The following is an 11,527-nucleotide window of genomic DNA, read 5'->3' on the forward strand; positions in this document are numbered from 1 at the left end:
AATAATACATTTATTCAACACAAGCTGAATGTTATTACAAATGAACAAGCTCACAACCTGTTCAACTAATTTCCTACAGAACAGTAAAATCAATGATAAATTCTTAATGGAAAGGCAGGACAAGCGCTAGACACAAAGTTCAAGCGGAAGGAAAGAAGTGGGAGAGCCTACTGGATAAGGATAAACGAATCCCTGGCAATGTTAGCAGAGCTGAGAGAGTGGCTTGTTTTCGCCTAGTAACAGGACATGATCTGCTCCAAAAACACCTTCATCGAATAGGCATCGTAGATTCACCGAAATGTCCTCTATGCAACATGGTAGAAATGGATGGAGACCATCTTTTAACGTGTATTGGTCTGGAAGATATTCAGCAGGATGCGGACCAACTAAGAGGAAAAGTAAAATTGTATTGGACTGCGAGAGGGAAAATGGCTTAATAGCCCACTTCCTGTGGCGTAGGAAAAAAAAAAATATTCAACGGACAAACGTAAAGCTAAGTCCCGATATCCTTCCTTTCTCGATTGTCCTTATCGGGTACAACTATGATCAGCGAGTCTTGATGTCCAAATCGACTACATTTCTAGTGGAATTTCAACTCAAATTGGTTAAAGTTAAATTACGCTCAGTAATTTACTAAGCCATTGCTGAAATTGAGATAACTAGGTTCATTTTCAAAACTCAAAAAAAGTAATTTTTTTTCCATTCAAACTATAAATGGCTGCGATTTAATAAAATATTCAATGATGACCACATCAAGTTTTGGTTGAATCCATTCTACCACATTGGAAATACTCCAGATATCTTAATAGGCAAGACCCTCGTAAAAAACTGACTAGCAATTATAGCGCGTTTTCAAAGCTAACACGCTTTCATTTCAAACGTATACATTTGTAGGTCGTATTTAAATTAACGGTAAACAAATGCGATTTGATATAATTTTTAACCATTTTGCATTGTTAAAAGGAAACTTTGAAAGATTAACCAAAGTAAAAAAATGGTGAAATAGAGATATCTGTTCCGAGACTGAAAATCTGAGACAGTCGTGAATGTCCGTTCTCTATCGATTTCAATCGTATGTACAAGGCTTTGATATATTTTGTTAAAATGTTTGTTCTTGGCAGGAACAAGGATATTCGCTGTTCATCATCATCATCATCTGTGGCGCTATAATTCTTGTAGAGTCAAGGCCTCGCTGTTTATTCGCTCTTCGCACCTGCAAAAATCTAAAAATGCGAAATTTTATAGCAACAGAGAAATAAAAATTTATTATTTTAAATTTCGCCTCCAGGTTGGTAATTGAAAGTGCGATGCGCGCACCGTAACAGTTTTTTCTCAATAACTTTTCTGACTTTATTAAGGTATCTCCAAATATTTTTTTATACTTATTGCATACCAGGAAACATCCAAGCCATTACAAATAGCAAAACCAGAGATTTCTTTCATCAATAGTTTTATATTACCTTATTTAAAATGTCAAGAGAAATTCTAAACCGTTCCAAACCTAATTCTTGAAAAGAAAAGGACTAAATCCAAAGTAAAATGACAAAATGCTGCAATAGCGTTAAGATGAGTTATTTGAATTTGAGCAACGAAGGTTGAATTTATAGGTTATGTAGTACTATTTATATGAATTTTTATCATCTATAACATACATTAAACTTTACCTTTCCTTTCATTTTATTTTATTCGTTTTTATGATGAAAATAGAGTAAATCGATTGTAATAGCCAAAAATTAGCCTAGTAAAAATTCAAAAAGAACATAACAAGCGAGTGAATACCGACGTTTGTTACTTCCTTTGTTTACCAAGTGTTTGTACTAGTCTTGGATTTGCGGCAAATGGCAAACGTATATACTAGCACAATACTACACAAATATTCCTTTATAAAGGCAATATATCTTTGAGTAATTAAATTAACAAATATCTTATAAAAATTATAGAACCAAAATTAAATTTATAGGTTATATAGTACTAGATAAATTTTCACTGTATTTCACCTAATACTGTGTGTATACCGATTGTATTTTCTTTTTTTTATTAAGATATTGTGGTTATTTTGATTTTGTGGAGAAGAATGCGCATTTAAGTTCTAAGCAAATATTCCTCGTATAAGTGTAATTTAGATGGATTAATAATTTGTAAACTTCATTGTAAAATGTATTAAATGAAGAACAGATGTAAAAACAGAATAAAATAAAGTGAAGGCAAGGAAACTCCATAAGTAAGGTCGTAATTTCTCCTCATTTCTGTAGGGAAAAATCGATGAAAGTAGTTTAATTGATGCTGAATGAAAACCGTGAAAAAAATGGCGGGGGAGAAGGGACAAAAAGTTGAAACGCATAAAAGGCATTTCTTAATCACCTTCTCAATTCACGGGAGAATTTTCAGCCTTCTAATTAAATCTGGAGGAGCTGTTAAGAAGAACAAACACACTAAAAACAATGAAACAAAAAAAAGTCGGGCTGGGAGAAAAATGATGACTCCCAAAATGCAATTCTCTAACATTTTTAATTTTTAGCCCTGAAGAAGCCCTGGAACGTGGGGCGAAACGTTGGCTCATTAAAATAGTAGAATTCTACTATTTGAGTTTTTTTGACCGCAACCGGACCATATTCCTTTCAAATTCTCTAACATTTTTCACTTTTTAAAACTCATCAATATCTATGATCACACATAGTCTAACTCTAATTCCAGCATGTATAAGTGGATGCATAATTTAATGTAGTAATTTACAAACCACGTCCATTCTAATTGTAACTTTGTAAAATGTAAATTGTAACATTCTCACTATGTAATAGTAAATTTGTAAATATGTTAATTGCAATCTACTAACTTGGTAAATCCAGTGTTACTTTTAATCACTTGTCAATATATGGAATATATAGTAAGGAAAAGTATAGCGATCTTGAAAATTTCCTAGTTCGAGTTTGAGCCCCCTTAAGTCCAAATAAATGTCTTGCAAAACGGTCAGTGTATGCAGTAGGCCTAGCTCGAAAACAAAAAGACGTTCAGATAAAATCGACAGGTCGGAAGTGCCACGTTATAGAATCGATTTTTCACATTTTTTTTTTATTTCCTCGAAAATGGCACCAATAATTTGGATTAAACTCCGTAAATAAATGAGAAATCAAGTGTTCTTTAATGCCGGATAGGTTTAATACTCGTTGAAAAAGTATGAATTAAATGCCAAATTTTCATAAAATCTTTCTCTTAAGTACATTAAATTTTGTTTATTTAAAAAAATAACTAATTCTCAATGTTGGAAATTATAATCAACAAAAAAATACAAAATATTAAAGAATTTTATGAATAACTAAAAGCAAAGGTACCAAACTGATATTTATTAATCCCAGGTTGAGAAACCTTAAAATACTAATTTTTAGAACAACAGAAAAATAAAAATTTTTTGTTCATAATTGTTTTCCTTTTAGAATATCAAAAAATTGTAATAACTTCAACGGAACTAACCAATATACTCGCAACTTGGGGACATAAGTAGGGTGGTGGTAAGTGAGAGTTGTGTGATGGGGGTCTGCGATCCACATATTAACTCCCTGATTGATAAATTCAAACCAATGAAAAATAAACTGAGAAGTATGATTACTTAAGGAAAGATTGAGCAGTTTGCCACTGAAGTTGAGAAAATGGTGCATTTAAACAAACAGACTTCGAAAAAATAAATATTCAATTTTTCTTTTAAATGTTTGTCACTTTTCAAATATTAAACAAAATAATGATTTTAATTAACATGTCATTTATGGCCTAAAATGGTTCAAATAATTTGAAGGGCTCCACCTCAAATATGTAGGCCCCCACATTGTGATGTGCCGGGGGTTCCCACTTGGTTAAGAATGGCCTTGCAAGAGAAATTGACAAAAAATTGACCAAAAAAGGTCAATGTTAAATATTAGTTTCTGCCTCAAAATGTTATACCAAATGCTAAATGAAAATTAATCATAGTCAAAGAAAAATAAAAATTACAATTTTAGTTAGTTCATAGTTTTAAATGAAACTCTGTCGTGATGGAACATAGAAGGATATTTGATGATAAGATATTTAAGAACGACATAAAATTTAAATTAAAAAATATTTATTAAAATTTACAATTATACATTTTAAAATATTTACAGTAGTCGTTATTTACACAAATGAAAATTACATATCTAACATTTCTTGTTCTTCTTCTTCACCTTCAATAGGTATATCTGCCTTAGCTTTCTTGTGATTGCTATCAGCTGTATCTGAAATAACCACATAAATTATTGTGATAAAATATAATAATCTTAAATTATATAATTTTATATACTTAAAATAAGTTTGTTAGTTCTATATGAGAGATCGTTTAAATAAGTATATATATTTAAAATGTTTTCATTTCATTTTACAAATTTAATATGAATTCATCATTTAATTCAATTTGTAAAATTGTTTTAACCACTTTAATTTATACGACTGAATGCTTTCAAAGTTTTAGTCTACTTGAATAAAAATTTACTATTCTTGCATAATACTAAAATGGATATAAACAGTAGATGTCAATGGAAAACCTAATAGTCAAACAAATTTGAATGAAAATATAATTAGGATAAATAATAATTAAGCATTCCTAAATCTAATATGAATAGGAAATAAAGAAAAAACTGGAACATGATGGCTTTTTTATTTTTTCTTCCCAAATAAACTATTTGCCATTTTGTTTCCTTCCAAGAACAGTTAATAAGTAAAACCGAAATATTAGGGAATTATTTCTAATACTGAAAAAAAAAAAAAAATTTGGCTATTATTTTTTATCCCCATAAAATTGTGAATTATCAATTTTCCTCCCAAGACATTATGAGTTCTCTTCTTAACTGCAATTTGTAATGACTCTGGACTTTGTGACTCTCTCTCCTCAAAACACCCCACTCAGTAGACTCCCATGTATACAATGCATCTGGACTAATCAGGTAATATTACATGAATTTCAAACAAACATTCCCTCTCCCCATCCTCCATCTCTTCTCACTATAGATTTCACAACAAAATATTACTTATAAAAAGTCTGAACAGGAAATATAATTTATTATGTATTTTAAAGATCTGTTAAATCCAATGTCATGAGAGGGTTCTATCTGAAAACCTACGCTACAGCAAAGAGCTGTTATAACGACAATAAAAGACTTTAATAGAAGTTTATTAAGAAGGAAGTAAGCTAGAAATAATACTGATGTGTAATCAGACCTTTTCTAGAAACTAAAAATCATAGATATATTTTATAATAATAATTTTACCAGAATGGAAATGTTGAGCTGTTCTCTTTCTCAATTCATTAATACCTTCATCTTCTTTTGCCCATTCCAAAACAAGACGACGACCATACAAATGAGTACTTTGGCATAATGCCTTCATAGCACGCTAAAATATTAAAAAGTATTACACACAATAAATGTTGAAACTGAAGAATATACAGATATTTCATACAATTATGAATAACTAATTATGAAACTTTGTGTAAAATTTGAAAACAACTTATTTTAAAAAAAATAAAGAATATTTTAATTTACTTTCTAAAAGTATAAGAACTTTAAATAATATATCCTATATGTAAGAAATATTTTTAGATATAGATAGCCATATAACTTACTTTGGCATCATTTTTGCTTATAAATTCGACAAAGCCAAACCCCCTATGAGGTCCAGTACCAACCAATTTCTTAGGTAAACGGACAAATTTCACTTCTCCGAAAGTTCTGAAAAAAAAAAAAAAATGTTTGTAGTTAAATAAGTGCTTTATGTTTCACTAAAATTTTACCAACATTATTTTTTAGTATTAATTCATTTATAATCAACAAACCTGAAAAGATCTCCAATTTCTTTAACTGTTGCTTGAAATGGAACGTTTCGCACTACTATTTTACTTCCAGTCTGGGTCTGAAGATTGGTCTTTTTCCGTGTAAGTACGGCATCAGAACTACAATTATAATTATTTTTAAAAAAAACACATTAAATAAAACATACTATTAGCATAAAAAGAATTTCATATCATTCACACCTTAATGTCCTGTTAGAACGTTTCAGTTCCAAAGCATGGCCATCAAGTTTAGAACCTTGGAGATTTTTCAGTGCTTCAACAACTGAAGACTGTTGATAATACTGAACAAAACCATAACCCATAGATAATAATTTCCCCGGATTTTGAGCATCCTTCTTCTTTGAAACCTGGGCACTAGCTATTTTTCCACAACCACTGAAATGCTACAAAAAAAATATATATAAATAACATTATTTGAAATAAAAACAAAATATGTCACATAATTGTTATTATACTTAAAATATAATTTTTTTTTTTTTCAAAAAGTATAACTAAACTGTTTTGAAGTCTGTAATCAACATCATACATGTAAGTGTAAAACCTAAATACCTTCTTTAAACTTTCATCAGTTGTTTCAAAATTAAGGTTTTTAACAAATAGCGTAGTGTTAGGTTCAGGTACTAAATCCTCCTCACCATCAGACTCAGTTTTAACAACTTTAACATCTTTTGATTCTTCTTTAATATTTTTATCATCACTACTTTCAACCTTAACGGTTGAATCTTTATTCTCTGTAAAAATAAAAGCACATATTATATTATATATCTAATATCTAATCTAACCATTAAAAAAAAAAATGTATGACATGCTTACTTTCTTCAGATTCTTCATTAGATCCTTGGAATGTATTGTTAGGTGCCCATTCTAAGTAGAGGGGAAGATGTTTGAACTTGGTGTAGGCAAGCTGTTTAAATGCAGCTCTTGCTTCTGAAGGCTCTAAGAATTCAACAATACCTAAACAAATTTAACTAATTAGTATAAGAAATAATATATAATTTCTTTTATTCATAGTTTTCACAAGCAGCTTAAGGAATTTTTGTTCTTATTTTTTTTTTTAAGTTACACCATCTGAAGATGGTTAGACCACTCTTGAAAATAGTGAAAATAGAAAAAATTATGAAAGGAATATGGTCCGGGTGCGGTAAAAAAAAAAACTCAAATAGTAGAAATATACTATTTTATTGAGCCAACGTTTCGCCCCACGTTGCAGGGCTTCGTCAGGGCTAAAATTTCTACTATTTGAGTTGTTTTTTTTACCGCATCCGGACCATATTCCTTTCATCTCTACATACGGTCAATCAATATTCTTCCAGAAAAAATTATTATTGTTTGAAAATTCTATGAAAGAAAAAATTGTATTTATTATTAATCTAGATGGATATAATTATATATAACTACAGATGTTATTATATATTACTACAGACATAATTATATGTAACAATAGACCAACCCCCATTTAACAAATTATACAGTTGTTCATTTAATTGTACTACTCGTTGCTCAAATTGTGTAACTGTAATTTACATCTATTCTGTAGTTCAGATTGTAAGATAAAATATTATAGGGTGATTACTGAAAACTTGTCATACAATAGAGAGACTATATTAGGTAAATATACATATTTAATTGACTTGATATTATTATTAACTGATTTTAAATTATTTTTATATTTCAATTTTCAAGTCTTAAATCTTTTTTCCATGTCATGTCTTTTTCAGTTAGAAAGACTGTTTGCTCCAAGGCCATAATAGTTCTTTGAATCGGTTTTACTCTTACAGCCCAATAAATAAGGTCCCATTACCTCGGGACAAATTGGACTATTATATATCCAATGTCAAATGAGTATGGACAGGGAACCCAGAAAGGCAATGGAAGGATGAAGGCCTGGAAGAATATTTCCAAAGGATTGAAGAAAAACACTCCAATAACTGAAGCAACTCTCCAAGAATTGTAAGGCTTGGTGCAAAGGGTCAAGGCTCTTTCCCGCTAGAGAAGACAGAAAAAAGGAGGAACATAGAATAAAAAAAATTATTTTTAATTGATTTGAAATTACTATTTTACTGAAAGGAATTTGAATACTAAGGACCATTAAACAAAAAATATAATATCAGAAGACTTAGGACCACAAATAAGCAAAAGTTTACAGAAACAAAGTATTCCCCATTTCTAATGCAAAGTTATCAGCTGTTATATTTTCAAAAATTTCAAATATGAAAAAGATTAATAATTAAAACTGATACTAGCTTCTTAATCACAGACAGAATTTGAATAAGTTTAGGATTAGACTAATCTTAATACTTTGAGAAGAAGCAATCCAGCAATAAACTTTTGAGGCATGCGGTTTAGGAAAAAAAAACAGGAGGAGAAAGAAAAATGCCATAATCAGAATTCATAGTTTTTGACCTGAACTTAGCAACCACTAATCATAAGGTATACTTCTCATTCCCTCCCAGCCCTTTGATCCCTTTCCCTACCACTGGTGTGGTGAAGTGATGCAATCCCTCAAAGAACAAAGTAACCCACCAAAAGTAGTACATTAATGTGGATATGATAGACTAGAACTAAAAAAAAAAAAACTGTAACTTTGGTTGGACAAAGAATTACCACCCTGAAATTATGTAAATAACATATTTAATATTCTTTGAATACTCTCTGCTTATTATTTCTGAGCTCGTTCTCCATTAAATGTGTGAGCAAAATAAACAGCTTTTATGAGACACTTGTATGCAGTCCCAAATTAAGAATTCAAAAAACAATGGTGGGTTGTGAAAATCAAGTATTCAATAACCCTATTGCTTTACCTGTTACTCCACTTGGTGGCAAAACAATTCTTCCGAGTTCTCCATACTTTGCAAAAAGATTTCTTACTTCACCAGCAGTAGTTTTAGCAGGCAAATTCTTTACAAGAATGACTGTTTTCGATCTTGTTTTAACTTCCTACAAATCATAAAAAACAATTAATAAACCAATAATAAATAGAATACTAATTAAATAATAATAAAAACTCACCTGATTGAAAGCATCGAGAAAAACTCCATTATCTTCCAAAAACTGCCTAGTTTCATTAACCAGTTGAGTTTCTCCTAAAGCCAATCTAACAGCTGCATCATTTCCAGTCAAAATCTAGAAATTACTGTATCATTCAGAATTTGAATCAAATTTAAATAACATTAAATTCAATATAAATCATTTCACAGAAGTTTAGTATTTTCTAATACCCTTAATTTAATTCAATGTAAATAAAAATTAATTCACAACTTAAGATGAATTTGATACATTCAATCTAATTTTTCGTCATAATTTGATGTATTTTAAATAACTTGGAATAAATTCTAAACCATTGAAAAATAAAAAAAAACACATGTCTCTTTTGACCCGTTAATTTTCACTTTGTTTATCAATTATCATTATAGACTGAAGCCCAGGCTGCTGCAGGACATCCTGTTATGAATTCTATATTTATCTACTTCCATTATTGACATTACTACTGTTTTATTTGTTTTTCTCTTTTTCTTTTTCTCAAATTAACTTTTGTTTCCCCCATTAGAAGTCAATTACTTATTTTCTTAAATATTTAAGTGTTATTATTTCGGTTGTTACCTTTTTTTCTTCTCTCTTCTTAAGGATTATTATATGTTCTATTTATTTTATTTTATTTTTTATTTATATACATTTTGTTTATAATTCGTCGTTAGGTATAAATAGTTAGGTATAGGTGTAGAAAGATATGGGTGTCTTTTGCACAAGAGGCTCTACTCCCCCTCCATAAGCAATTACCAAACAAAAAAAATCTTATATTAACCATGTAAAGACCACAGATCTGGTTTTGAATAAAATAATAATAAAAACTTATCAATTATCATTATCAAGGAAACCCTTAAAATTTATTTGACCTAGTTTTAATTTTGTTTGCTATTGCAGGCTACTAAACTGCTATGCTAAACTAAATTGCGAACATTTATATTCTTATTTCATCGCTTTAAATATTTAACAATTTTTTTATTTACACAATACAGAAATTTATACTGTTATCAAAAACCTTTTAAACAATGTAAATCATATACAAATTAAAATACTTCACAATTTTTACAAATCCAAAAACAAAAGTTAATTTTTACCAATTGCTAATTAATTAAGAGTTATTTCACCATTCAAGCTTGATCTCTAGTAGGAGAGTCTTATAAAGGTATTTTTTAAAACTTTAAATGGAACAAGTTGAACTACAGAAACCTTGAGAAGTATTAAAATGAAAAATATGTCTTACTTGTTCTTTAGTAGATTCATATTTTCCTGCTATAACTTCAGCAACTGCATTAAGATCTAAAAACAAAGTGTTCCAGTTATGAGATGAGCCTGCGGATGCTTTAAGCTTCTTTTCCTTTTTTAATTTATAGGGCCCATCAATATCTGAATCTAAAAAAAAAATATATATTTAATTTCAGCAATTATTCATAGTCAAATATAAAATAAAATAATAAAAATAAATAGAACCGGACTCAAGTTTGATTTAAATATACATCATAAACTTTGTTTCAAGTATAAACAAAATTAGTCTGCGATAAAACTTTGTCTACAAATTTTTAAATTGAACTTTGGTAGGTATACATAAATTAACAAATTAAAAATTATCTAAATTTTTTTTTTTTGTACTTTAATACTTCAAAATAATAATTGTCTATAATAATAGTAACTAAGATTTGCTAAGTTATTTAGTCAGCTGAAAAGGAATTGTAGACATTTCAAAGCTTTTTTTCATTTCATGACTTAACAGTTATACCACACTTAAGCAAGATGCAGCTACACCAAAACATCCGAATGGAGTACTGGAGCAGACAAGTTTTATGGAATTTACTGGAGATAGTGACACTCCCACTGGACTGAACCTAAATAGACTTGAAAGTTCTTCCTGACTCAATATGAAAAACTGATTCGAGTGGGTCGAAAGCAGACCAAGGTTTCTTTTCCCATCACATTTTCAAACAAATAATTAATTAAGATGAGAAGCTCGCTGAGTTGGTAAGGGAGGAGCCTATTTTCTTTTACATAACTCAAAAACATTATAAAAATAATATAATGAAAGTAATTAGAGCAACAACCAAAGGTAGTCCACCAAGAGCAAACACTATTTTGTTTTTACAAATTCTAATGCTGCAGAAAATTTGTGAATTAGAGTAACATGAGAAAAAAAAAAAAATCAAATTGATTCATATCTTCCAGTTGCATATGCACTCTGAAGATCTAATTTTTACATCTTCGCTCAGATAATTGTTTATATGTAAGACCTTTTGGGATTGGACACCGAAGCCTTGTTATAAGATTTATAAGGCTGATCAATATCAATAAATGTTTACAAATGCAACTTTTCTTGCAAAACGTAAATGTTTGCAAATAAAGATAATCAAGGCTACATAATGGGGATCCAAGAGTGGGTCAAGTGAAGTTGAGTTACAATTTTTTCCCATAATATGTTGTTTATTTAACGATAAATAAATACATTTTACTGTAGAAAAAGTTATCATTTTCATGAAAACTATGGATAGAAACATTGTAACCATCTATGGTACCAATAGTATTCCTCTTGACAGTCTCTTGCTTTCATATATCTCCACAAATCATACCATGGCTATGATTGCATTGATTTTGAAAAACTCTAAGGTAGTTGTATTAATCCATTAA

The 11,527-nt window shown here is 29.5% G+C and overlaps 1 protein-coding gene across 1 annotated transcript in view; it reads right to left on the minus strand.

Annotated features, from left to right (window-relative positions):
- Positions 1-4,073: 4,073 nt before the first annotated feature.
- The window catches only part of LOC106681638 (probable RNA-binding protein 19), an 18,460-nt gene continuing 11,006 nt past the window's right edge, over positions 4,074-11,527 (minus strand). Inside the window, exons 9-18 of the mRNA XM_014422070.3 lie at positions 10,116-10,264; positions 8,861-8,974; positions 8,653-8,788; positions 6,665-6,805; positions 6,401-6,582; positions 6,032-6,234; positions 5,834-5,950; positions 5,624-5,729; positions 5,271-5,394; positions 4,074-4,241 (exon numbers count right to left, since the gene is read on the minus strand). Coding sequence (XP_014277556.2) covers positions 4,156-4,241; positions 5,271-5,394; positions 5,624-5,729; positions 5,834-5,950; positions 6,032-6,234; positions 6,401-6,582; positions 6,665-6,805; positions 8,653-8,788; positions 8,861-8,974; positions 10,116-10,264 — 1,358 coding nt within the window. The 3' untranslated portion in view covers positions 4,074-4,155. The remainder of the gene's footprint in view (positions 4,242-5,270; positions 5,395-5,623; positions 5,730-5,833; positions 5,951-6,031; positions 6,235-6,400; positions 6,583-6,664; positions 6,806-8,652; positions 8,789-8,860; positions 8,975-10,115; positions 10,265-11,527) is intronic.

Source organism: Halyomorpha halys, unplaced genomic scaffold, assembly GCF_000696795.3.
Source record: "Halyomorpha halys isolate HHAL.00 unplaced genomic scaffold, Hhal_1.1 Scaffold20.1, whole genome shotgun sequence".
NCBI classification, from domain to species: domain Eukaryota; kingdom Metazoa; phylum Arthropoda; class Insecta; order Hemiptera; family Pentatomidae; genus Halyomorpha; species Halyomorpha halys.